The 27,500-nt window shown below is 40.2% G+C and overlaps 1 protein-coding gene across 1 annotated transcript in view; it reads right to left on the minus strand.

Moving 5' to 3' along the window:
* The window catches only part of LOC140732165 (E3 ubiquitin-protein ligase HECW1-like), a 453,787-nt gene that overhangs the window by 182,687 nt on the left and 243,600 nt on the right, over positions 1–27,500 (minus strand). The window contains 4 exon segments of the mRNA XM_073054406.1: positions 6,458–7,810; positions 9,178–9,278; positions 17,063–17,205; positions 23,817–23,986. Coding sequence (XP_072910507.1) covers positions 6,458–7,810; positions 9,178–9,278; positions 17,063–17,205; positions 23,817–23,986 — 1,767 coding nt within the window.

The following is a 27,500-nucleotide window of genomic DNA, read 5'->3' on the forward strand; positions in this document are numbered from 1 at the left end:
GGTGAATGCATGCAGACTTTTCCCCCTCAGGTTGGGTGAGATTAGAACTAGAGGTTACAGGTTTAGGGTGAAAGGTTAAACATTTAAGGGGAATCTGAAGGGTACTACACTAAAAGGGCTGAATGAGTGTAGAACGAGCTGTCAGTGGAAGAGGTAGATTAAAGTTCAATTGTTACACTTAAAAGAAGTTTGGATAGGTACATGGGTGAGAGGTATGGAGGGCTACAGTCTGACAACAGGTAGATGCCATGGATAGTCAGAAGAACTGCTGGCACAGTTTAGATTGCTCAAAGGATCTGTTTCTGTGCCGTAGCACTGCATGACTTTATAACATTACATTTGAAAAGTCAAAGCATATAGTTCTCAATGGTCAGTGTGATTTGGATACAAAATCAAGAAAGAGATTATGGACATGCTAGTAGAGAAGAGTTGGTTTTCTGAAGGGGAGGGGGAACCATTTCTTTTTTTTGTTAGATTTGTGGAGAATATGAAACTCAGCAACATGGCAGTAGGCAGGATAGTAAAAAAGCTTTATAAGGACAGCTGCAGGACTCTGCTGAAATGAGCAGCACATGTGATTCAAGGAGAGAAGGGCCCGGGTTTGATGAGTACTAATCTTAAAGGTTTATGGGACATCGCCATTAGTAAATAAATATAACGACGACGAAAAAAGAAGCAGATATGTTAAAGCTTTACAATCGACGATTGGAACTCGATTTATCTTTCATAGCTCCTAGTGTCACAGAAGGATGTCATTTTGGTCCATTAAATCTATACTGTACTGTTCCTTGACCTGGATGGCTGGGTATGAAAAGAGGAAAAAAAAATTCATTTGAATTTTCAAAATGCAAATAGATGGGTATTGGAGTAAGACTGAGAAGATACAGGGGGATTAAATGTGCTATCTTTTCATAAAACCAATATAAGCATGATGTAACAAAAGACCTTTTTCCTTCTACAAGATTGTGACTATTTGATCCCTTACATTTCCTGGTCTTCTTGCTACTAAGAATGCATTCAAAGCTGATTTAAATTGCTGCACCTCATTCTTCACCAAATTGAAATCCTATCTACCAATGGATTTTGCCAACTCATTTGATTTATGTCCTTCTGTAACTTCCCATCCACATAACCTTCTAACTTAAGGCCATCTGCAAATTTAATACAATGCACATTATTACAAGGTAAGCAGGTGGTTATTTAATGTGCTGGTGAAAAGGAAGTTCTTCTCTTGTAAGACTGTGGATCTCTGGAATTCTCTATCTCAAGTGGAAGTTAGATTAAAGAGGAGTGAGACAACTTTAATGAGAGATCAGGGAAAATCAGGACCATAGAAAACTGGCACAGAAGATGTGTTGATGCTTTAGACAGATCTGTCATGTTTATATAGAAAGGCCTGAGGTCTCATGTGGTCTACTTCTGCTCCTACTTTCTGGTGCTCTTGCATTTTATGTTATCTCATCAATAATTTAAATTATATGAAGTGAAGTTTCACAGTAGAAATCCGCAGATAATGTATTTTTTCTACAACCTGTCAATTGAAGATTTCACTTCCATTTTCTACAAATCCATCCCTGAGAGGCATGGGGAACACAAGGTTGGTTAGGGTAGGATGTGCATAATTTGTGCTTCCATTGTGTCAGGTATGATTCATCCTAACCAAGATATTCAATGAAAAATAAAGCAGCATAATGTGATATCTGGTAGAACTTGTACAGATAAGAATGTTGGTTGTCATGTGCATCAAAGGCATTTTTAAGGCTACTTTGAAAACAACATAACAGAATCACTGTTTCTGCCCACACCCAAATTAGCATCCTTGACATAGACATTGGTTCTGCTCAGAGATTTTGATGAGGTAACATCACCCTAATGCTGCATATTTGAAAAAGCAGAGAAGTCTCAATCATATACAACGAGCCAGCAAAACAAAGCCAAAGTTGTTTGGTCTCCTGAATCTTGTACATCGCCAAGGAATAAGAAAGATCCCATCATTCATCAAAGTTCTATAATTTAAAGCAGATTAACACTGTCTTTCCTATTTACTTCAATAAAAAACAACTGATCACTTTAAATCACTGCTTTATAGACATTGCACCAAATGAGTAACAAGAGCCAGTAGTAGACAAGGAATAAGTCTTTGAAAGAGATTAGAGAATCAGTCACTATATAAAAAACAAAACTAATATGCCACTTATGTCAGAAATAGACAACCAATAGAACTATTCAAGATAATTGAAAATGCTTTTAGCAAGAAGATTATTTTGGATTAATAACCCAAAGCCAAATTTGTAGCATAATACATCACACATTCAAAATCAATTCCTTAAAAATCAATTTAAAATCACTATGATTTTCCTTTCTTTGGACTTTTCTTTGAGGTTTGAAGCTTCAGTTTTGCCATCTTTGCAGAATGCCATTAACTTCTGCGTCTGATGTGTGATGACCTGGGTGTGACTGGCCCTAAGTCCAAAACCATGAAACACATCTCACCTACTTGCTTACCAAAATCTGTTGCAAGAGGCACCTCATTTCTACACTTGGTACCTCAGGAGAATTTTGATTGGCCTGAAAGACTCAGCAGCTAAGAGTGAGGCCTTAGATTCCATGTAAAAGTAGAAAGGGTGTCACTGTCCAACATCATTCTGTGAATTTGACATGTTGTATCTTCCAAGCACCACTTGGTTCCTCTCTGGCTATGATCTCAGTAACAACAGTACTCTGGTCCAGTAATGCTCCTCTTTGCATTCAAGCCCCTTTGCCCCTTGAGCTGATGCACCATTTGAAAGGAACAAAACATGATCTGGGACTTAAATATGTAACTCATTAAATGTATCAGTCTCAAATTTACAATTAATAGCTGATCAGCATTAATTGTACAAACTCCTAAATCTCTACTGACATCTTGTGTGTGAAATTATTTCCTAACTTCGCTACATATATTTTCATAGGACACTGGAGGCCTTTTATCCTGAGTCATTGCCCATCCATACAGCAATCCCACTTCCCCACTTCTTTCCTTGTCACAGCATTCCCACGAATTTTATCATTTTTAGCTTTTGAATCCATGCTGCTTTGGGACATGGGAGAAAACTGCAGCTGCAGGAAGAAACCCACGTGGTCACTAGGAGAATGAGCAAGCTCTGCACAGACAGTGTCTGTGGTTTGAGTTGATCGCAGGTAGCCTGAACTGTAAGGCAGAGAACTGGAAGTGCTGAAAACTCTGGGTCTAATTAAACTGTAATATTAACGCTTCCCAATAAGGGGAAATAATTTCCACTCTCCAGCCGAGTAGCCCCCTACTAATACATTAAATGCTTCAATTAATTTGCTGCCACAAAATGCAGCCTTAGATTCTGCAAATCATCCTCCTAATTTAACCTTAAGTAAATCTGTACTACACTCCCTCTAAGCCCAGCGTCCTGTCCAGAACTGGGTGTGAGCATTATAGGCAGGGAGATAAGCCCTCAGTTTCACAAATGAAACTCATTTTTGAAAAGGGACTGAGCTGTTTGCCATTAACTGCAAATGTGGCGACTCACAGAATATGCCAGAATTGTGTTTTGTTATCCTGTTCAAGCGAATGGCAGAAGCATTGGAAATTCAAATTTCCTGAGCTCCACATTATGGATTGAAGCAGCTTAGAACCCACAGGTGAACGTGCACTAAAAACTATGTTGACATCAACTAAAATAAAATTCTAATTGTTTGGTATAAGAGATCCATTTAACCCTATTTGGGCTAAATATGTGTTGCAAAGTTAATCCTTCTTACAAGGCACTTCTTTGGACTCAGGGATGACTCACTAACAAGCCAGTTGTGTGGTTTTTAAGCTGGCTAATGAGAAACCATAGATTCTTCCACATAGAAGATACTGTTAATAGTACAAATCAGTAAAATACCAAAGTGAAAATAATGCCAAGTCCTCAAGGCCTGTTGCCAGGCAAATAATCTCCTCCTCAATGTCAATAAGACAAAAGAGATGGTTATCGACTTCAGGGGAACGCACACCATGCAGATTCCTCTTTACATTGTTGGCACAGCAGTGGAAACTGCAAGCAGTTTCAAACTCCTGGGAGCGCACATCTCGCACAGCCTCTCATGGTCCCAGAGCACATGCTATGCAATCAGGAAAGCTCACCAATGCCTCTGCTTTCTGCAGAGGCTGAGGAGAGCTGGACTAGGCACACCAGTACTCGTGCCATTCTCTAGGCGTGCAGTAGAGAGCATCCCAACATGCTACATCACTGCACCGAGGTGGACAAGAACGCTCTACTATGGCTGGTCAAAACAGCCCAACACATCATCTGTATGAGCCTTCTAGCCCTCAAAGACTTATATACAAACAAGAGAAAATATGCTGCTGCTGGAAATCCAAACAACACACACAAAATGCTGGGGGAACTCAGAAGGCTGGGCAGCATCCTTGGAAAAGAGTATAGTCAACTTTTTTGGCCGAGACCCTTCCTCAGGACCAGAGAAGAAAAGATGAGCAGTCAGAGTAAGAAGGTGGGGGGAGGGGAGGAAGAAACACAAGGTGATAGGTGAAACCAGGAGGGGTGAAGTAAAGAGCTGAGAGTTGATTGGTGAAAGAGATACAGAACTGCAGATGGGGGAATCTGATAGGAGAGGACAGAAGTGGTAGGGGTGGTAGAGGCAGGTTCAAATTTGTCATTTAAAAATAAAAATTGGATAGGTATATGGACAGGAAAGGAATGGAGGGTTATGGGCTGAGTGAGAGTAAGCGTTCGGCATGGACTAGAAGGGCCGAGATGGCCTGTTTCCGTGCTGTAATTGTTATATGGTTATAAGACCATGGAAGAAAGAATGGGGGAGGAGCACCACAGGGAGGTGAAGGGCAGGTAAGGAGATAAGGTGAGAGAGGAAATGGGAATGGGGAATGATGGGGGAGGGGCATTACCGGAATTTTGAGAAATTCACATTCATGTCATCAGGTTGGAGACTAGCAAGATGGAATATAAGGTATTGCTCCTTTAATCTGAGGGTTAGGGTTCGTTGTGACAGTAGAGGAGGGCATGGTCTGGAATGGGAAGGGAAGTGGAATTAAGATGAGTGGCCACTGGGCAATGCTGCTCTTTCTGGCAGATGGAGCATAGGTGCTCAGCGAAGAGGTCTCCCAATCTATGTTGGGTCTGAAAGGTGTACAGGACGCCACACCAGGAGCACTGGATACAGTGGATGACCCCAACAAACTCACAGGTGAAGTATCATCTCACCTGGAAGGACTGTTTGGTAGTGAGGGAGGAGGTGTAGGGGTGTAGGGGCAGGTGTAGCACTTGTTCTGCTTGTGAGGACAAGTGCCAGAAGGGAGATCAGTGAGGGGGGAATGAATGGACAAGGGAGTCACATAGGGAGAGATCCCTGTGGAAAGCAGAAAGGTGGGGGGGGGGGCAAGAGGGAAAGATGTGCTTGGTGGTGGGGTCTCATTGGAGATGCTGAAAGTTATGGAAAACTATGCATTGGAAGTGGAGGCTGGTGGGGTGATAGGTGAAATATATAGAGAAAGATGCTAGAAAAGGCCAGTAACATCATGAAGGATCCCACCCACCCTGCTCATGGACTGCTTGTCCCACGTCTAACAGGGAGTAGGCTATGTAGCATTGATGCCAGGATCATCAGACTCAAAAACAGTTACTTATACCAAGCGGGAAGGCTGATCAACACCTCCACCTCCACTGCTTTATCATTTCCTGTCAGAGTCACCTCCTGTGCTTCATGTCACATTACCGACATTCAACTAAACTATGTACACAAGTTACCTTATGTGTTTATATTTATTGTGTTTCTTTATTGTTGTGTATTTTTTATCTTTTGTGCTGCACTGGTTCTGGAGTAATAATTACTTTGTTCTCTTTTACACTTGTGTACTGGAAATAACATTAAACACTCCATCTTGAATCATGAATGATGATTTCTCTAATGCACGTTGACAGTGCTGGAATTTGGAACAATAAAACAGTGTGTTGAGATGGAACCTTGGTGTAGGGCTGGGGGTGGGGAGATAATATCACAAGTTTTCCCTTTACCTTTACAAGCTTTATCTTATCTTAGATAAAGCTTAATCATGATATGAGCTTCCCCAAAGTGTAGGGAGGGGGAGCTAACATCACAAGATTTATCTTTATTTGGAGAATCGTGGTTGATTGTTTTCTGAGTAGAAGTAACTACCATTTACGACGTCAGTCTCCACCATTCTACAACCAATCTATTATCTTGAGCAGCTATCAAACATAGCCCCCTGCATCTTGCCAACAATATTTTCTTTACATTACTGATGACAGGAAAATGAAGGAAGAGAAGAATAGATAAGAAAATGCTTCATTATTACATGTTTATGAACTTTTTTTAATGATGTAAACTTATATGGCCAATGAAAGCATTATAATGTTGAGGGAATTCCAAGCTACTAGCCAAAGTAAACATCTGTGACTCTGACCTTCCAATCTGCTGCTCTGCCCCGCAGCAGTCTCATCATTTACCAATATCCTTTCCAGTCCTTGGGCGGCAGGCTCCTCAGGCCACTGAAGGATGCTGTCCACTTGTATTCTGTCACAATACTCAGGGCTATGGCCTGACTCTGGCATCGACTCAAATGCACTGTTCTCATCCTCCTCTTCTTGTGAAGAGAAAACTGTACTTTCAGATAGCCGTGCACTGTCAATTGAGGAGAACCTGGTATGGCTTGAGGAGAAGTGATTTGTACTATCGTAACAGGAAGTACTTTGGCAGGAAGTGCTATAACAGGATGTACTGTAACAGGAAGTGCTGTAACAAGAAGTTCTACAACATGGTGTATCACAGATGTCCCATTCGTTATTGACCTGCTGTTCTGTATCTGCTACAGTCTCACTTTGATTGCTTTGCTGATCCTTCTCTAAGATTTGGTTTAACTCTGAAAGATGTTCAACTGATGCACTACGAGGCAGCATCCTTCTCCCAGTATTACTGGGCCCACTTGTATCACTACTCGTTTGAAGCTCTGTTGTATCCATCTCACATGTTCCACTTTGATCCACGGTTTCTTTTACTAACAGTTCTAAGGGAACAAAACTGCTACTGGCCTGTTCCTGGGCATCATCGTTATCCAGTTGTGCAGAAGGCAGACTATGGAGCAGCCGGTGCAGAGTGATGTAGTGGGTTCGAGGGGTTTCTGGCTCTCCTGAACCACAAGCTGAAGCGATCACGGATTCCAGCTCAGACACTGGCAGTGAGAATGGCCTAGTTTTCCTCTTTCCGGTTTTCCTCATTTTCAATGTATCGTCTTCCTGCTGAGGTGAAGCTTCAGTGTTGTCAATCCCATCTACCTCACACATGTCTTGAGTGACATTTTCAGCCTCGGGCATGGATTGACCAGAACACACTTCTTCTTGTGTGTTCTCTGTCTCATCACTTTCCAGTGTTCTTTCTCTCTCTGGCATTGCATCCAAAACTGCGCTAGCCTCAGGCTCGGTTAAATCAGTTATGTCAGGTACTGGCTCCCTGAGATCCAATATACTTGCTGGTAAATTATCCTCTTTATTGTTGTCACCCTCACCATTCACATTTTCAATGGTTAGGTCTAATTCACTGACAGGTGACGGTTCACTCAAAGTCACAACATTGATACTGTTGGGCGAGCTACTCAAGTCCACACCATTCACATTACTTTCACGCTCATTCAACTGCTCAGCCTCTTCTGTACCGCTGACACTCTGGGACTCACAACAGGTCTGCTCGGTTGCGTCCATTATTGGATTTTCCTGTTGTTCAGCTGTTCCTGATTCAGTACTGGCTGAGATATCTTCATCATCTAAAAGTTATCAGAGAAAAAAGAATTAGAAGAAGTGAAAGCATCCTATTATGAACTATTCCATACCAAGCTCACATAATTAAGCTTTTAAAAGCAGTAAATGCTGGAAGTACAGCACAGATCATTAAGAATCCCTAAAAACGAAAGCCAGAACACAAGGGTAATATTCCACTGCTGCTTGTGTAACTTGTCCCAAAACACCTGGAGAACATTAGAAAATCACGACAGCCCCACTGACACTCAGGTCATATGATCTGTTAACTTGGACTGCTGCTGGTTACTACCCGCTCAACTTGTCACTTTCTGGTGTGGTCCTCACTTAAGGAATGACCAAGGATAGTTTAATGTAGAAGCAGGAGTATACAATGTATCATAACTTAGGCTCAAATCCATCCATTACCTGAACCCCTAGATGGGGAGATGAAGTACACATGCTTCCTTCCCTTTCCCATTTTGGACTACTGGATTCTCCTATTACAATCTAAATGAGAGAATAGTTTTTTTGTCCAGTATCACTTGCCCAACTTCTTAGACAGGAACATGCTTCTATCTTGATCAGGTATTTATAGATATCACAATAGTCTTTAAAATCAGTATGTTAATCTTTAGCAACACAGAAAGCAGTGGAGGAAATCAGTAGTTTTGGCGGCATCTATGGAGGGAAATGGACAGTCAACATTTCACCTTGAGACCCTTCACCTGGACCAGGTAGAAGCTGCCTGATCTACTGAGTTCCTTTACTGCCCTTTGTGCTGCTTAAGATTCCAGCATCCACAGTCTCTTGTGTCTCCACTTCAGCCTTTAATATAAGTTGCAAGGATTGTAATAAACAACTCTCAGTAATGTTGACCAGGAAATCTAGATTAATTGCCATAAAAATCACCTGGGTGCTTACTAGGGTGCTTCAGGAAAGGATTTTTTTTGTCAATTAGTTTAATCCATATGATTGAATCTTGACTGCCTTGCCAGTTCAGAGTCAAATAGAAGTGGGCTAAAATTGCTGGCATTGTCCTTGATGCCCACATTCAGAAAATGAGCAAGTAAAATGCCACTTGATATTAGTTCACTACTGAACTACAATGTTGTGGAACATTTAAAAATGCACAGAACAGACGAAGCATTGAGTCCCTATCAGACCATGCAGACTACCAAACTCAATCATATGATCTCTATAATGATCTCAGCTAATTCTCTGAGTCCAGAGATGTCCTGTAAGTTAAGATAAAGTGTAAGGTGTTTAGCTATGCTCTTTATCCCCTCATAAAAATTAAACTAAAATAAATCTAATCACATTATTTCAGTAGTAACTAAATGTTTCACTGCAGATGCTTTTAAACTTTCATTTCATGTATTGAAACACAAACAACCTTGGTGGATTGAAGATGTTATTTCGAATCGGAACTGCAGCTGTCCGCTGACATGGTCCGTTGGCAGTCTACGGCCCAGTGTATAGCTCACCACTCTGTCCCTGTAAGGAAACAAACAGGTTTAAAGAATGTTTCCCAGATGAATTATAAAGCAGGATCTGGCCATCAAATAGACAAACAGGTTCAACAATTAATGATAAAAAACATGCAGAGAAAAATTCAGTACATTTATATAGACTGGCTTTTATTAGTAGCTGTGGGGAGTGACTGGTGACTTGTTACATAAATTCTCTTGGATTGATAGGCACCAAATTAAGAGTCTAATTTAATTAATTAAGTGGATGATCTACACGATTCACTCAATGTGTTTCTTCCCAGTAGAATTAGCAAGAAAACACTAGAGGTGTTTATTTTGCCCCCAAGTGAAAACAGAAATAGCTGGAAAATCTCAGCAGGTTAGGCTACATCCATGGAAAAAGAAACAGTTAATGTTTAAAATCTGGGACTCTTAATGGAATTTAAAAAGAGAGAAACAAGAGATTTTCTTTTTTGTATATGTCTTGCCATATATGTAAAAATCCACCATTGGGATGCCACTGCAGCAGCCATTTTGCTTATGCCAGCTCTGTTTCCGGGTCTTTGACCTGAATTATCTTCGCCTCTCTTTCCATAAATGTTCTCTGAACTGTTAAGTGTCTCCTTCATTCTTGGCTTTATTGTAGATTTTCAGCATCTGCAGTTTTTTTGGATTTTTTATTTTGCCCTTTCTTTTGGATATTGCGCTACCTCAACCAAATGGAGAAAACATCATAATTCTCCCTTAATTTTGTTACCTTCTGCTCCGGATTTGTACTCTGAAAATCTTATTCAGGTTCTTGTTTGTAGTTTATTAACTTCTGGATTGGAAGAAAAGGGCAATCAACTGTTTTCAGAGGGCCCAAAGCACATAACTTCATAGCAATAGTTTCTTTTTTTTTGATCAGGTTTGCAACGTTGATGGAGACAACATTTCAAAATTATTTGGGACACCTATAGCCCATGCACAAGTCAAGTCTTGTGTGTAAAACTTTAGCAGTTCTAAATTACATAAGGCTGTAAAGCAATCACAGAAACCAGAGCTGTGAGTAATAAAAGTAAATAAAAGCCAAGGGGTTGTAAATATTGGGAAGGAATCAAAATGTATGCAGTTTCAAGTCACATGTTTTAAAATGTGAGCATTCAACACCAGATATTTAGTACTAAAGCTGTGAGACTGCAGCACAGTGAAAATTCTTCTACTCCAGATCAAAGTGCATTGGCTGCTCTGGGCTATTTGACAGCTTGCCTGGTTTTCTATGTATATACAAAAGGCTAAATGTGTAAGAATTTCACTTTTCTGGTTATTAGAGAGACAAATGCCAATGGAGGAGAGGGATTACTTCTGCATCTAATAGAAAGATGTGTCGTGTTGCCAAACATACTGTTGTAAATGTAATAACAGTAATACATATCAGCCTATTTGAACAGCAGACACCCAGTGTTGGCTCACCTTTAAGCAAAATATCTCAGAATTGTGACATTCCTTCTTCCATCAATGATTTTATATAAGCTCTATCCTCACGTAATTGCAGAAATAAATGTTTGACTATTATTAAATATTTCTATTTAATCCATACAGACCATTTAGTCTTGTGGACAATGGCATATCTAAGGTATGGCAGGTATGGCACGTGCCCTGAACAGTTTCTATTAAAGTCAGACAAGCCATCCTCGGTTAGTGAAAAAAGAATTTTCTTCGGATGTATGATCTGTCTTTGATTATCATGGGTGAGAAGCACTAGAATGGCCTTATTTCAGAGCATTGTGTAAGAAGACCATGAAACGTTCCTTCATGAAGAGTGAAAGTGGAGCTAAGAACGGAAGAGACGAAAGTTGGAGGTGGATGAAGCCAAGAAGTCAAGCAAGTTCTTCATGCCCTTCTTTGAAAAGCCGGGAACAAGTAGTTCCATGGAGTCGCCTTCACCTGCTACAAGTTTGTTAGAATCCGAAGGTGGATCAAGTATAAATGCATCACAAGCCGAGGAGGTAGTGAAGTCAGATAAATCCGAGTATGATGAGATTAAGAGTGAGGATGCCACAGAGAACATGGACATGACAGGAGGGGAAGACGATAGTGGTGGTGGTGATGTTAAGTTTATCGACGAGATTTTACTTGACGAGATTGAACCTGACGACACTGAACCTAGTGAACTGGATGGTGTCAAAGAGAGCCTCGAACTGTCATACCAGAAGTGATTGACCAGCATGACATTGGACTTCTTAAGTTCGACATGGATACTGGAAAAGCAATTCTGCCTGACGCATTGAGAACAGAAATAATAAAGCTGGGTTTGAAGCATTTCCAGAACAGTGAGGGCCTTTCCTACCAACAAATAACCGCTCAATGAACAAAACTTGGTTCAAGAGGAAACTGGGAAATGGTCATAGTGAGAAAGTGACTCGCTCATGGCTGGTCTATTCCTCTTGTTAAAAGCCTGCATTTTGTATCTGTTGTCTTCTCTATTTCCGGTCAGACCATCAATCCTCGTTGGAGCAGGAAAGTGGATTCAACCAGTAGAAAGCACCTGAAAGGATTAGTGTTCATGAAAAAGCCAAGAATCATTGGGAATGCCAGAAACAGAGGAGTTATTGACGCAGTATTTCAGTCACAGATTGAGAAGGAAAAGCAGAAATGGTGTGATATCTTGACAAGAATCCTTCACTGTATAAAATTCCTCAGACTCAGAACCTGGCTTTGCGAGGACACGGAATCACTCCAGCTAGACGATGACTCCAATGTGGGAAATTTCCTTGGCTTACTGAAACTACTGGCCATCTTCGACCCTGTCATAAAATAACACCTCACTCATTTGGAAAGTCATCCTGGATCCACATCTTATCTTTCAATGGTGTCCAGAACAAATTCATCCACATGATGGCATCCACTGTTTGCCGGAGTTTACTGAGAAGCATTCGGAAAGCCAAGTATTATGGTCTCATGTTTGACTCCATTTCTGATCAGGCACACCGTGAACAGATGTCAGAAGTAGTGAGGTATGTGAAAGTTGATTTTGAGAGGAAAACAGTCCGTGTTAGAGAGTCCTTCCTTGGTTTTATCCAGATAGGCCAGAAAGATGCTGAGAGCTTGGTTGAAGACATCTTGAAACAGCTATAGAAGGACGAAATGGAGCTACAAAATTATCGGTCACAGTGCTATGACAATGCTGCTGTGATGGCTGGACACAGAAGTGGTGTTCATCAAAGAATAAGTAAGAAAAACAACCTGGCAGTGTTTGTGAATTGCGACAAACACTCACTCAGCTTGGTGGGTGTACATGCAGCCAAGCAGGATACAATGATGGTCACGCTTTTTGGAACCATCGAAGCTCTCTACGTGTTTTTCTCTCGTTCAACACAGCGCTGGGAAAAACTCAAAAACGCCGTGCCTGTGGTTGTTAAGTCGGAGTCCGAAACCAGGTGGAGTGCAAGGACAGAAGCAGTGAAGCCCGTCAACAAGTACCTTGAGGAGATACTACAAGTTCTCCAGGACATAATAGACATTGAAAACGAGACCAGTGAAACAAGAAGTGACGCAAGGCAGTTGTACAACCACATGTTGAGTTACGATTTTCTGATTTTTCTAGGATTTTGGAACAAAGTACCCATTCGCATCGACTGTATTCAAAAGAGGCTACAGGATCCTAGCATGAACTTCCACGATGCTGCCCTGGATTTGAAAGCCCTCCAAGATCATTTTTATGATGAAAGAGAAGTGTTGGTCAGTGAGTCACTCGAAGAAGGAGTCGGTCTCTGTCAAGAATGGAATATTGAAGTTGAAAGACATCAGAGACGAAAGAAACAAATGGCTGATGAGAACTCGAGAGACGCTGGGTTAACAGCAAAGGAGGAAATGGAAACAGTCATGAAGGGAACACTCGACCGTCTTTACAGAGAAATGGATGAAAGGTTCGCTCATTTGCATGACACTGATGCCAAGTTTGGGTTCCTTCTCGATGTCAAGGGACTGCGTTACAGTGCTGACAGTAACGACCTAAAGAAGAAGTACAAACATTTGGGCAAATTGTACAGCTCTGATGTGATGGACAGCAGCTATTTGAAGAAATTTTGGATTGCAGAATGTTGCTATCAAGGCGGGTCAACATGAAAATATCAAGTCCTGAAGAGCTCCTTGAATTTATTGTTCAGTATGGAGATGAGTGCATCTTCCCCAATCTTCACACTGCTATTCAGATAATGCTAATCATCGCAGTTTCCATCGCCAGCTGAGAGAGATCATTCAGCAAGTTAAAACTAATACTTTTGTATTTGAGAGCCTCCATGGGTCAAGGCAGACTCTGTGATCTTGCTCTGCTGAATGTAGAAAGAGAAGAAACTTAAAAAACTGAATTTGATCACATCATACCAGACCACAACACGACCAGACTATGTAACAGTTTCTTCCCCCAAGCTATCAGACTCCTCAATACCCAGAGCCTGGGCTGACACCTTACTGCCCTATTGTCCTGTTTATTATTTATTGTAATGCCTGCACTGTTTTGTGCACTTTATGCAGTCCTGGGTAGTTCCGTAGTCTAGTGTAGCTGTTTTTTTTCTCTCTGTGTTTTTTTAAATGTAGTTCAGTTTAGTTTTTCTACTGTGTCATGTAACACCATGGTCCTGAAAGTTTTTCTCATTTTTACTATGTACTGTACCAGCAGTTATGTTTGAAATGACAGTAAAAGTGACTTGACTTGACTTGATCATAGACCAATTTGCATCAGTGAAAGCAAGGAAGGTGCAGTTATAATTTTCATGTAGTGCCATAATTTGTTAATTAAAAAATTAATAAGCTTGACTTGTATTTTTGAGCTGATATTATGGTAAAGTTATCTAAAAGATGGGTGCCAGATGCTTGGACAGGGGCGCAATTTCAGTGCTTGCCATAGGCGCAATTTTCCGTAGATACGCCCCTGCTTGTGGAGACTAAGTGGTGGATTGGCCATTTGATTCCATGTTGTCATGTGTATGTACTTCTCCATTACTAATTTGGTAAATAATATGCAATCTATTAAATGACTTTTAGATTCTGCTTTTAGTGCCTCTTATTTATTTGGTCTCTGTAATTTCAGTTTTAGTTCGGTGACTCATTTCACCTGGTTTCAGGTTAAGGCTTCTTCAACTGGTCCTTCTACTGTTACAATCCTTTTGAAGTTTTGATCCAATCTCTTCAGTTCCCTTTCAATTAGTAACCTCTTGCTATTGTAGCACAAGGATTTAATACCTCACCTTTGCACAAGATAAATCTGGTTTCTATTCATCTTCTTCAAATAAATGACCCCTAACCCTTTGCCTGATGCAGTATTTGTGAAGGAAAGGATTATTTGCTTAGTTTCTGACACTTGGTTCATTTATTAAAGTTTTGGGTCACTGATGCACCATCAATAACTCTCGGAGACATGAGGCGAGATATAGGCTTTTATTCGCTGGAAGAAAGCAATCAGTGGCAAGAGACCACCACATGACATCCTGGAGATTGAGGGAGGAGCAGTGCCTCCAATCATCTTTATACAGGGGTCTGTGGGAGGAGCCACAGGAGCAGTCAGAAGGGGGGGGGCGTGTCCAGACAGGTATATGTAGTTCACCACAGTCACGCCCTCCCCTAGGATAAAATCATATTGTTTACACCAACACTTTACTTGGTTTGGAGGAAGTGCTACATTTACACTGACGTCATCTGACAGGCAAAATACTATATTGCAGACCTATCTGCTGTTTTGGGGAAATGTGAAAGACCTTGCTGTTTGAATTGCAAACTGTCTTCACAATGTTCCAGCTAACATTTGTCCCTTAAATTATCCCACCTAGAAAATCAAGGCTAGTTAGATATTTGCCTAATTTACTGAAGTAGTGAGATGGGAATTTTAAAATTGGTGTTGCTACAGGACAATATTTCAAAAAGAAGTCATTGATTGTACAGGGTTTGAGAATACAAATGTCACTGTACAAACACAGGATGAAGTCCTGATGAAAGGTCTCGGCCCAAAACATCAACTGTTTATTCAATTCCATAGGTACAGCCTGACTTGCTGAGTTCCTCCAGTATTTTGTGTGCGTTGTTCAGTATAAAGGAGTTTTTTTTTTTACTACTTTTATTGAAGCTGTTGTGAAATAGCCTGATGTTTTCTTTCTTTCTTCCGTCAAAAGTTGTGGTTTAATATTCATACAATAAAGCTATCTGCCACTCCGGAGTTGTAGTTTGTAAGTCATCTCAATTCTCACCACCAGAGGGCTGCATGACAACATATACATCATCACAACACAGACTGAACATTCAAAGTACTGCAATATGCTTTCCTCTTTCTTAGAGAAATTACATTCAACCCTAAGGTGACTACACCCTGTGTATTGGTAATTTCATTAACTCTCCCTCCAGGTATTCACTGAAACCTCATTTTTACTATTCAGTCCCATCACTGCATCCTACTGTCTCAACAGAGGAGGAACAGAACCACTATATGTGAAAACTTACTAGAAATACCAAACTATTTTTCCTTCAATGCAAAATTATGATTTTAAATAATCATCTGTAGACATATTGTTTTTGAAGGGAGAACATAAGAAAATAGCAACAGGAATAGGCCCCTTAGTCTCTCAGTACTGCCCCATCGTTCGCAGTGATCATGGCTGACCTGCGCCTTCCATCCCAGGGAATGAGTATGTGTAGAAATAGTCAAGTGAATGTGGCTTTGCTAGACAATTAGTTGTGTTCCAACTATGTTGGAAGTTGGATTAAGCCTTGTGGTAAACTATGTATACCTGTCTGGACACGCCCCTCTGCTGACTGCTCCTGTGGCTCCTCCCACAGATCCCTGTATAAAGGCGATTGGGGCACTGCTCCTCCCTCAGTCTCCGAGATGTCGTGGTCCTTTTTGATGCTAATAAAAGCCTATCGTTCACTTCCCGTCTCCGAGAGTTATTGATGGTGCATCAAGCCTTCCATCCGATGGCATTGAACATCACTTGCTTATCTTGCAAGCATTTCAGTCATGGTCAATTAGTCAAGAACACTGGTGTTCTTGTCAGTACGTTGCTCTTCTATGTGGCAAGTGTTAACTATTGGTAGGATCATTACCTGAATCATAACGCTGAGAGTTTGAAAATTAGAACAGAGGTGGAAGAAAAGGACGTAAGTTGGCACAAAGGGATTGCTGCACAGTTGGAAGGGCTGTCCTTTCAATGAGACAGTAAACTGAGGCCCAGCAACCCATGACTATCACAATGACCAAGAGGTTAGCAGCTCTATTCACTGGGCCAAGTTATCAAAATAAATTTGGTGGTTTGTGAGCCAACATGTGATAAAAGACGGCTACGAAAAGTACAGGCTTTTTTATTATAGTCCAAAGGATTCTTCACTGCCCTTCAAGTTAACGAATCTGCTAATCTAAAACTTAATGTTGATTCGGTTTTGGGTAATTGCCTCATTGGTGTTGCTGACTTTCCCCATCAAAATTACAAATATAAGGTTTTCAATTCACATCATGATGTAGAAATATTTGACCATATTTGACCATATTCTGGCAGAATTGTACAGCATCTATCCTGATTAGAATTTCAGCTTTATCAAGAACATGACAAAAACAAAAATAGAATTAAAAAGCTAACATCTGATGTTGACTTATGCCTCTCAGTTGTAGTATTATCTGTTTAATTCTGACCTCAATACTTCCCTTAAAATCAACATTTCATCAAATAAATCACCCTTTTGAATTAGCTACAGAACCAATATTTTCCTACACGTAATATTAAAATATACCCTTTCAGTCAAGATAAACAATTCAATTCCCAATATGAAAAGATACAGGCTTACCCGATTGCATGTCTTTCCAGTAATCTCTGTACTGGCATTGAAAGCTTTCCTAGAAAGCGCTTTATAATGGGACGGCTCTTTGCAAACTTGTCCTTGACCTCAATTTCTAGCACATCTGTGGGAAGTGAAACAAAACTGTGCTGCTGCAAAGGACAGAGAGGGAAAAAGAAAGAGAAGGAGAAAGAAAGAGAGTTAAAAAAAAACAAAGCGACATACTACTTACAAAATCCAACAACCAGCCCAGCATGAATGAAAATAAAAAAAAACCTCTTGCAATGCTGTAAATTTGAAATACAAACAAACTACCAGAAACACCTACTAGGTCAGGCAGCAGCTGTGAAAATTCTAGAAAGAGAAAAAGAAAATGCTTTGGATCTATAAGTCTTTGAACTATGCTAAGAGTCTGGCGAACAATTATGACTAAGTGCCAGGATAAGAAATGTTAATCCTGCAGATGCTGTCTGACCTTATGAGTATTTCCAGCATTTTCTAATTTTTTAAAATTTTAGCCAGCACAAATACCCACTATGTACTCTACAAGTCATGATTACCTCTGAACAGCAACAGTCCTTTCCAAACTAGGTTGACGTTATACTTTTCTTCTTGTTCCACAATCGCAAAAAAATGCAATGATCATATTTATTAAACTATGGAACCAGTGTTGTAAAGTAATTAAAAAGTATAAAGAAAATGTTATAAAGCTGGAGGTTAAAAGAAAAATATAAATTAATTTCAGCTTTTAAGTCCATTGATCAGCCAGTGCTGTCACTCTCCAGTGCAAGACTGGGCTTCAACAGGCACAGGGTCTAACTGCAGGGGCAATATACAGAATATTTGCTTGAGTCTGATTCCAATTTGCATTGCCATATAGGTAATAATGTAGCACATTGGAAAGATGAAACAGAAAATGCTTTATTGTTTCCCTGTCATTATCACAGAAAAATCTAGGCCAAAGTGACTTTGTTAAACTTCCCAAGATCTCAGATGCATCCATTGTGGCTTCATGAATTGGGATATTCCAAATCATTTGATAACAACTAAAGTACTTTTGAAACATACCATCATCCTAGGATGAAATAATGAGAGTATGAAAAATGCAATTAACAGAGAGATGAGAAAGAATGAAAGCAAGAACTGATTACTTGACTACTTTTTAAATTCCCAAATTTTACCTAAAATCTGAAAAAAACAGAACTCCACACTTGTGCAAGTCACTGTTCAATGCAGAATGGTTGTATGAATAATTCAAATGTCAAAATGTGAAAATATTTACCAATGGTGGACAGGCCTGCTCTAATGAGTTCTGGTTAGTTCAGTGAATATCAACCAGTCTTTTTGTAAGATTCAGTTAAGATTCTGGAGGTGCAGGGCAACTCTAACAGCAATTGCAGATTTCCACCTTCAACTGACATCAGAAGATTCTGACTGATCTATTATTTAATTACAATGAGCACAAGTAGAAATAATTTACTATAAAATATATGTTTACAATATACAATAAATGCTAGCTGAAGATTTATAGGTATCCACAAAAGAATTCAAAATTTAATCTATCAATAGGTAAACCATTTGAGCTGCAAATCTTAGTTAAAGGATTACTGTAACTCCATGATATTCTGCAGTGGCTGTAGTTACTAATTTAGTTTTCTGTGAATATCCTAACATTCTTTAGATGGCAATTGCATGAAAACTAGAAATTCCTTTCTTAGCAAAGGTAAGCAAAGTGGTTTGATTTATATCAAAGTTACACTTGACAACATTCATATTGTATTGTCAGTGGAGATGTGCACAGGAATGTGTATGTGCACACACAGATAGGCAACACACTCACTCGTCCTTCAATACTCAAACATCTTAAAGCAACAAGTCACAGTCCTCAAATTGTTAAAGCAGCAATGAGAGAAGCATTGGGAAACATGAACATTTTAAAATCATTGGTTAGTTATTAGCTGAAACTTTGTGTCCAGTCTGGGTAGGTGGATGAGATTAATTGGCTTGCTCTTTCAATATTTGTAGACATAGAGCTCCAAATGCCTCTTGATGGGAACAAAAATTCCAACCTTCCTCCTGCTGTGATTTCTAAGATGGTGGGGGAGGAAAACATTTAAAACCAAGGAACATACCCTTAAAAATTTCAAGGGAAGAGTCACAGACTGATTCAGTAGGTGAGAAGACTAGTTAGCCAACCGTGTTTATCATTGCTCCTTGCAGAACTATCTTCTTAGTCTTACACCTCTTATCTTTCTCCATGTCCATAATATATCTTCTTTCAAATAGTTACTCAATTTTTTTGTAAAACTTGAGCATGATGCTGACAATACACTAGTGGCTGACAAGTTGAGTGTCTACCATTCCCTCTGGCCTGCCTTCTGCAATAACACATTTTCTCACCATGCAACCAATCCCTGATCATGTATCTTCATCCCCAACTGTTGACCATATTGTTCCTCAAAATGGCATTTATTTGCTCTTTCACTCTGGCAACCTCCTTCCAACTGGTTGACACAAATCCGCTTCTCTGTTTCTTCCCACTCCCAATTTCTGAGGCTTGTCCATAAACAGCCCTGGATGCCTTTACCATTTGATGTTGGGACAGCCTGTCATCTACTGTAAAAATTCCATACAGCTGCAAGAGGACGCTGGGCGAGGCAGCAAGCCAGTTTGAGGACCTGTTGGGCCTATACTGGTTTTAGGCAGGAACCACAAATAGGTGATTGCATGGGGGAAGTTGCATTCTTTTTTTTAATGTCGGTAAGAGATGGATGGCCAGTGCTCACTGTGCTATACTAGAGCTGAGGTCACTACATTTCATATGAAAAACCCATCAACCCTCTCCTCTCTATATCAGAGATATTCCCGTCTCTTAATAATCCCTTCTTCATCTTCTCCACAACTTGAAACTAGTTTCTCTCTCTTTCCCAGTGCTGGTGAAAGGCCTCCACCTGAAGCATTACCTCTGTTCTTCTTTGCATTTGATGCTGACTGACTTGCTCAGTGTTTCCACCATTTTCTGTTTTTCTTTCAGATTTCCAGGATCTGCAGATTTTTTTTTTACATTTTCATCCATTGATCAATAAACTTACAGGTTTGCTTTACTTTGAACCAGTATGGGCCAAATGGACTCCATCAATGCCAGAGCAATTCTATGATTTTATGACTTATTGCAAACTGTGATTTGATTATATTTTAAATCCCAAACAGACATTAGGTTTCAAAATCTATTACAGTTACATTTGACTTAGCAGCTTATTAAATAAAGAATTTTAAGTCAATTTTTCAGTGGTCTGTAATTCATTTTATTGTCATAATTGACAAATGTTTGCTCATCACCAATTAAATCTGCTGAATCTCCTTTTTCAAAAGACTCACGAGCAATAAAAATCAAAGTGCCAGACATAATTAAAGCTTGAGTATAATGCATGTAGTACCTGATTTATTAAATATTTAGAGTTAATTCAGTCCTACTTACTAAATCTCTCCACGCAGACACCACTGAATGTTCACCTGCAAATCTCCCATAGTGCAATCAAGTGAAATCTGTACAAGTCATCTCCTATTATAGATTCAGACTAGGTTTTATTTTAATATCACAGTATAATCCTAAATAAGCCCACTTTATCTCATAAAGACTAAAATTCTTCAGTAATATTTCCATTTTAATCTGTTCTTCAGTGAACTATTCCAAAATATCATTATATATTTAAGATCAACTCCAATTTTTTAATATATGTGAGAGGAAGTGACTGATTTGGATAAAAAATGTCTATTTTCTTAATGGTCTTCATAATAAGTCCAAAATTACTGTTATTAATTCATTAAACAATGACAATCTCTGCTCAAAATTACCATGGATGTGAAAGAATTTTTTTTAGAAGATTGTCACCAATTTGGGCACAGACTCTCAAAAAGGTTCACCACCCTTGCTTACTCTCCACTTCATTGATTCACCTTGGTTTCAATGGATTTGCATTCCAAAGTCTTGTCTCCTCCTCAATTTGCTGTGTTCTACCATCTACCATTTATCTATCAAGTTTCCCGTCTTGCTTTCCTTAATGTGATTCTCATTTAATTTGCAACATTGCATACTTTGTGACAAACAGTTGCTTAACTGTAACAGGATCAGAATCATACAGCCCCATATTGTATCAACACGTACAAACAAGCTGGATAAACTCAGCAGGTCGGGCAGCATCCGTTGAAATGAGCAGTCAGTGTTTCGGGCCGAGACCCTTTGTCAGGACTGAAGAAGGAGGGGGCAGGGGCCCTATAAAGAAGGTGGGGGGAGAATGGAAGGTGCGAGGTGAAAAACCAATCAGAGGAAAGATCAAGGGGTGGGGGAGGGGAAGCAGGGAGGGGATAGTCAGGAAAGGTGATGAAGGAATGTAAGGGGAAAGCACTATGGGTAGTAGAAGAAGGCAGAATCATGAGAGAGGTGATAAGCAGCTGGAAGAGGAGGCAGAGTGAAAGTGGGATGGGTGAAGGGAGAGGGAGAGAATTACTGGAAGTTGGAGAATTCAATGTTCATACCAAGGGGCTGGAGACTACCCAGACAGTATATGAGGTGTTGCTGCTCCAACCTGAGTTTGGCCTCATCATGGCAGTAGAGGAGACCATGTATGGACATATCCGAATGGGAATGTGAAGCAGAGTTGAAGTGGGTGGCAACAGGGAAATCCTGTCTGTTGTGGTGTGCCTTCTTCTACTACCCATAGTGCTTTCCCCTTACATTCCTTCTTCACCTCTCCTGCCTATTCCCTCCCTGCTTCCCCTCCCCCACCCCTTGATCTTTCCTCTGATTGGTTTTTCCACCTGGCACCTTCTACCCTCCCCCCCAACTTCTTTATGGGGCCCCTGTCCCCTCCTTCTTCAGTCCTGACGAAGGGTCTCGGCCCGAAACGTTAACTGCTCGTTTCAATGGATGCTGCCCGACCTGCTGAGTTCATCCAGCTTGTTTGTACATGTTGATTTGACCACAGCATCTGCAGCGTACTTTCCCATATTGTTTCAGTCATCTACCCAACAGGGACAATTTTCAGTGACCAATTAACACTAATCCCATGTTACTCTCCTCACATTTCCATCAACTCCCCAGATTATCCCATTTGACTACACACCGGGGGCAATGCACAGCGGCCAATTAACCTACTTTAATTTACCTTCCCATGGCAGGGGTAGGTTTAAGATGAGAAGGAGTGTTAAAGGGGATTTGTGGAGAATTTTTTCTCTTACACACATGCTTAACACCTGGAACTCACTGTCAGAGGAGGTAGTTAAATCAGAAACAATCACAACGTTTAAGAAGAATTTAGACAGTTAAACATAATCTTAGAAACCACAGAACATTGAGAAAATCTGTAGGTAGTGGAAATCCAGGCAACGCACACAAAATGCTGGAGGAACTCAGCAGGCCAGGCAGCACCTGTGGAAAAGAGTACATGTGATGACTGTACTTTTTTTTCCATGGACGCTGCCCAGCCTGCTGAGTTCCTCCAATATTTTATGTGTGTTGTGATCATTAAGAGGCAGTTACGGGTCACCTTGTCCATCCTGACGATGATGCCAATCTATGCTAATCCTACTTGTCCACTTTAGGCCGTCTTCTTTCTTGTTCAAATATCTTCTAAATGTAATTATATTTGCCTCCATCATTCCCGCTACTGTCTGCAAGTAATCTGTATGTTCTCCTGTGACTGTGTGTATTTCCTCTGGGTGCTCTGGTTTCCTCCCACAGTCCAAAGGCATTCTGGCTGGTAGATTAAGTGGTCATTGTAAACTGTCCCGTGGAAAAGCTCGGTTAAATCTTCCTTCATTAATTTCTTGGTTGCAGCCTCAAAACTGTCAATCAGATTTATGAGACATGATTTCCCATATACAAAACCATGCTGACTGCTCTTTGCCAGTACCTGCCTTTCCAAAACTGTCAATTAGATTTATGAGACATGACCTCCTGTATACAAAACCATGCCGACTGCTCTTTGCCAGTACCTGCCTTTCCAAAAATGTCAATCAGATTTATGAGACATGACCTCCTGTATACAAAACCATGCCGACTGCTCTTTACCAGTACCTGCCTTTCCAAGTTTGGTCCCTCAGAGTTTCCTCCAAAACTTCTCTACAGTTGACAAATGCTCATTGGACTGAGAATTCCAGGCTTATCCTCAGAGCCCTTTTTGAACACGCTTTTAACATCAGCTACCCTCCAGTCTTCTGGTACCTCACTACTGGCTAACAAAGGTGAAAAACTTTCCATCAGAGCCCAGGCAATTTCTTCCCTGGCTTCCCTTGACATCCATAGGTAGATCCCTTCTGTCTCTGGGGATTTATTCATCCTAATGTGCTCCAATATTTCTCGCGCTTCCTCCTTCCTGCTCTAGGATATCAGTGTACCTCTCCCTCAACTATACAGCTCTAATTCTACATCTTTCTCCCTGGTGAATCCTGATGAGAAGTATTCATTTTGGGTCTCACTCTTACTTGCTGGCTCCACACATACATTATGCCTCTGGTGCCACAGAGGACCTTTCCTTTGTTTTTTAGCTACCCCCTCACTTCCAACATACTTATACAAGATTTCGGGATTCTTCATGATCCTACCTGCCAAAGTCAGTTTGTGGCTTCTTTTTGCCTTCCTAATTTCTTTCTTGTCATTTTCCAAATCTCAGTTGGTTCAATCAAGACCACGCTGATATAATGTATATTTTTAATTAGTGATCTTGATTCATTGGTTTTGTACATTAAGGCTTCATCTTCCTACCTCTCTCTGCCAGACAGGGTTGATGGTGTTAAAAGTAATTCCAGTTCTTTTCTCCTGCCCATGGTGAGGTAATACTGGGAAAATGCTATGTTTGCCCGGCTGAATGGAAATCTTCAGGTAAGGATCAGGATTAAAGAACATCCCCTTCTTCAGACCAACGGCTTGAAACCCTATCAAAGTAATCAAAACATTTTTTAATAAGTATATGAAAGACATTCTCCAAGAAAGTGTAAACATTTTATATTGCAAATAATTTACTTTCATAACTTTTAAAATGTTTGAGATTCTAATAAACAACCATTATCTTCACATCAAGCAATATTGCAATTGGAATTTGACTACAATCATCAGCTGGACCGAGATATGGTGAAAATCTTGTCTAGATATAAGAGAAACATGTTCATACAGATCAGATCACTACACAATGCATTGAAGTAGAATAGGGTAACAATGATAACAATGCAGAATAGAGTGAAACAGCTACAGAGAACATACTGTGCAGGGAAACAACAATGCGCAAGATCATAATGAAACAGATTGTGAATAACAGGGTAGATGGTGAGGTCAAGAGTCCACTTCATCACGCTAGGGAGACAATAAATAGTCTTCTAACAGCAGGATAGAAGCTGTCCTTGACTCAGAATTAACATCAACAGGAAGCACTTTGAAAACAAATCTCTCTGTGCAAGGTGAAAGTGTTTAAAGTGCTGGAATGTGCATTCCCAGGTGTCAAGATTAAAGCTTTATCAGACTTAACTCTGTGTCAGGAGATGGCTACATCCAGCTGGCAGCTGTCTTAAATCTGATCATTTTGATAAATCTCCATGCATCTGCCTGCTGGAAATGCAATTTAAACATTTTTCATCTTTAATAGAAAGATCTGTTTCTGAAAAACCACATCTGGCAACACTAAGAAAACCCATCTCATTGTATTACAAGAGAAACAGGGTTTACAGGATAGTCTATGGCAGGGGCCATTGTGTTGCAGTGGAAAATTAGATGTACAGTATGTTTGAAGTGGAGGAAAGTCAGGAGATACAAGCGACCGTAGCGGCTGACACATGGGACAGAAACTTCAAGCTGGTGGGGGGAGGGGACAGGTGGGAGGATCTCAGTGGGTCAGGCAGCATCTATGGAGGCAAAGGGATAATTGACGTTTCGAGTCATGACTCTTCATCGGGACTGAGAGAGCAAAGGGTGAGATCACAAGCTGGAAGAGGTGACGGGAAAAGGTGAAGCAAGAGCTGGCAAGCAATAGGTGGATGCAAGTGAGGAAGGATTCATGGGCAGGTGGGGAAGGGAAGGGTGGGGGAAGAGTTGGAGAAGTGCCAGATGGAGACAACAAAGGGCTTGGGATTATGGAATCTGATAAGAAAGGTGATGAATGGAGTCAGACAGTTGGGAGATGGTGGGCAGAAGGAACTGTAGTAGGTAGGTGTAAGGGATTGTGTGGGTGATAGGCAGATGGAACTAAGTGGGGGAAAGAAAAGAAATTGGGTAACATGGGGGGGGGGTGTTGGAAGGAACGAAGAGACCAGAGTGTATCTGAAGAAGAGAAAAAGGAATTTAGACCACGGATTACCTGAAATTCGAGAATTCAATGTTGATTTCTAAACTATCCAGGCAGAATATGAGTAGTTTTTCCCCTAGTTTGTAATTGGCCTCACACTGGCAGTAGAGAAGGTTGGTGTGGGAATGGGGAGTGTCTGGTAGCTACAGATAGCCATTGCAGATAGAGCAGATAGATGGGGAGACTGAATAACCTCTTCCTTTAGTGGTGCTTTTGTTAGGAAAACCATTGCTGATTTTCATAACTAAGTACCATTATATATTAAGTCTTAAATACATTTGGGGCTAATAACATTGGAATTCTCCATAAAGAGAGGTGATCATTTTCACTTCTCAGATGTTAAACATGCTTGTGTTTCGTGGAAACACAAGAGAAGCAGTGACCATGCAACATATCGAACGGCAATTTAGACTAAAGTGAAAGCTGGATGTCCACACTTGCTTTTTCTGTGGTCTATCGCAGAAGTGGAAATAAGTTTAGCTCTCATTGTCATTAAATATTAAGAACTGCAGAAATTATTGGGAGTCTCATGTTATTTGTAGTTATCTCAAATAATTTAGTGCAATTAATACTTTAATAGTATTCTTATGTTCTTACTGTAAAACTTGATAAGGAGAAATTTACCTTCCAAGAAAGACAAATGAAGGAAACATTAGACAAACGAGATTAATCCATTTTGTATTATTAATATGTAATATCAACATTTGATCATTATTACAGAATATTACTCGACATTCACTTATTTTATCCTATGCTAGACCTTCACTGCTAATAGTTCGAACCCCATATGCTAATGATGATTGTTTTCACCTTTATACAGGTCAGGGTGAATTTTTAAGACTATCAGTTTAAACCTCCTATAAACCCAACTAATCCCATTCTGCACTTGTCAGAATCTGCACGCACTGGTAAGTCTGTGCCAGCTCGCAGCAGGTGGAGTGTTAACGAAGGCAAGTTGGTCCATCTGTGACCTGCAGCACATTTGTGATGTTCAGAGAACATTCCCACTAAAATCTGGAGAAAATTCAGCTCTATCTAATTTTCTTCAGGCCAACAGAACCTCATTTTCTCACATAACCAGTCACATTGACAAGTACTAAACTCGGATACTTAATAACCATGCTAAATCTAGAACAACTAATGGTCAACAACACACACAAAATGCTGGTGGAACACAGCAGGCCAGGCAGCATCTATAGGGAGAAGCGCTGTCGACGTTTCGGGCCGAGACCCTTTGTCAGGACTAACCGAAAGGAAGGATAGTAAGAGATTTGAAAGTAGAGGGTGTCAGCCCGAAACATCGACATCGCTTCTCCCTATAGATGCTGCCTAGCCTGCTGTGTTCTCCCAGCATTTTGTGTGTGTGTTGTTGTTTGAATTTTCAGCATCTGCAGATTTCCTCGTGTTTGCTCTTTAAAGACAACTAATGGTCATTAGGTTTAATATATCGTGTGGGAATTATCGATAAGATATCACTTGGAAAAACACTGACATTAAAATGAAGTGGCATATTCATTTGGGATTGTCTCCCTGCTACTCATCCTTTCCAGTACTGGACCATTGTGCATGTTTTAAATAAGCAGAGATCAATTTAGTTCTCCCCTTTCTTCCTTACTAACAATTAGTTTTGCCAGGAACATGTTTGCATAATATGATACAGAATAAAAAGAAATAAATCTAAGATAATATAACAGCTTTTCTGATTAATCCCACTTATCTACAGCAGTGGATATAACCAAAGGGAGCATGATAAGCATAGGACAGCAACTTTAAGATTGGCACAAAGATCCAGTAGTGAATTTGAAAAGTAACAGAAAGTGCTTAAGAGAAAAGGTTGCCTCTTTTTAATGTCAGTGCTTTTCTATCTTGGTGATATCATTTTGATGTTTTCAACATCCATAAACTATTTCACCTGTGAAAACCGTGTTTGGGAATTCTGGCACTGTAATCGTGAAAGTACCAAAAACCTTTAATTTCAACAGCTCAGCTTCGTTCACAACAGCTCCTAGCAATATCTCAGTTATGAAGCAATCTGAAGGAAGTGGATTCTGTGGAACTAGTGTCAGATACTTTTCTTACTGGGGCAAACAATTTAATCTCCAATTTAATGGACA

Source organism: Hemitrygon akajei, chromosome 8 (genome assembly GCF_048418815.1).
Source record: "Hemitrygon akajei chromosome 8, sHemAka1.3, whole genome shotgun sequence".
NCBI classification, from domain to species: Eukaryota; Metazoa; Chordata; class Chondrichthyes; order Myliobatiformes; family Dasyatidae; genus Hemitrygon; species Hemitrygon akajei.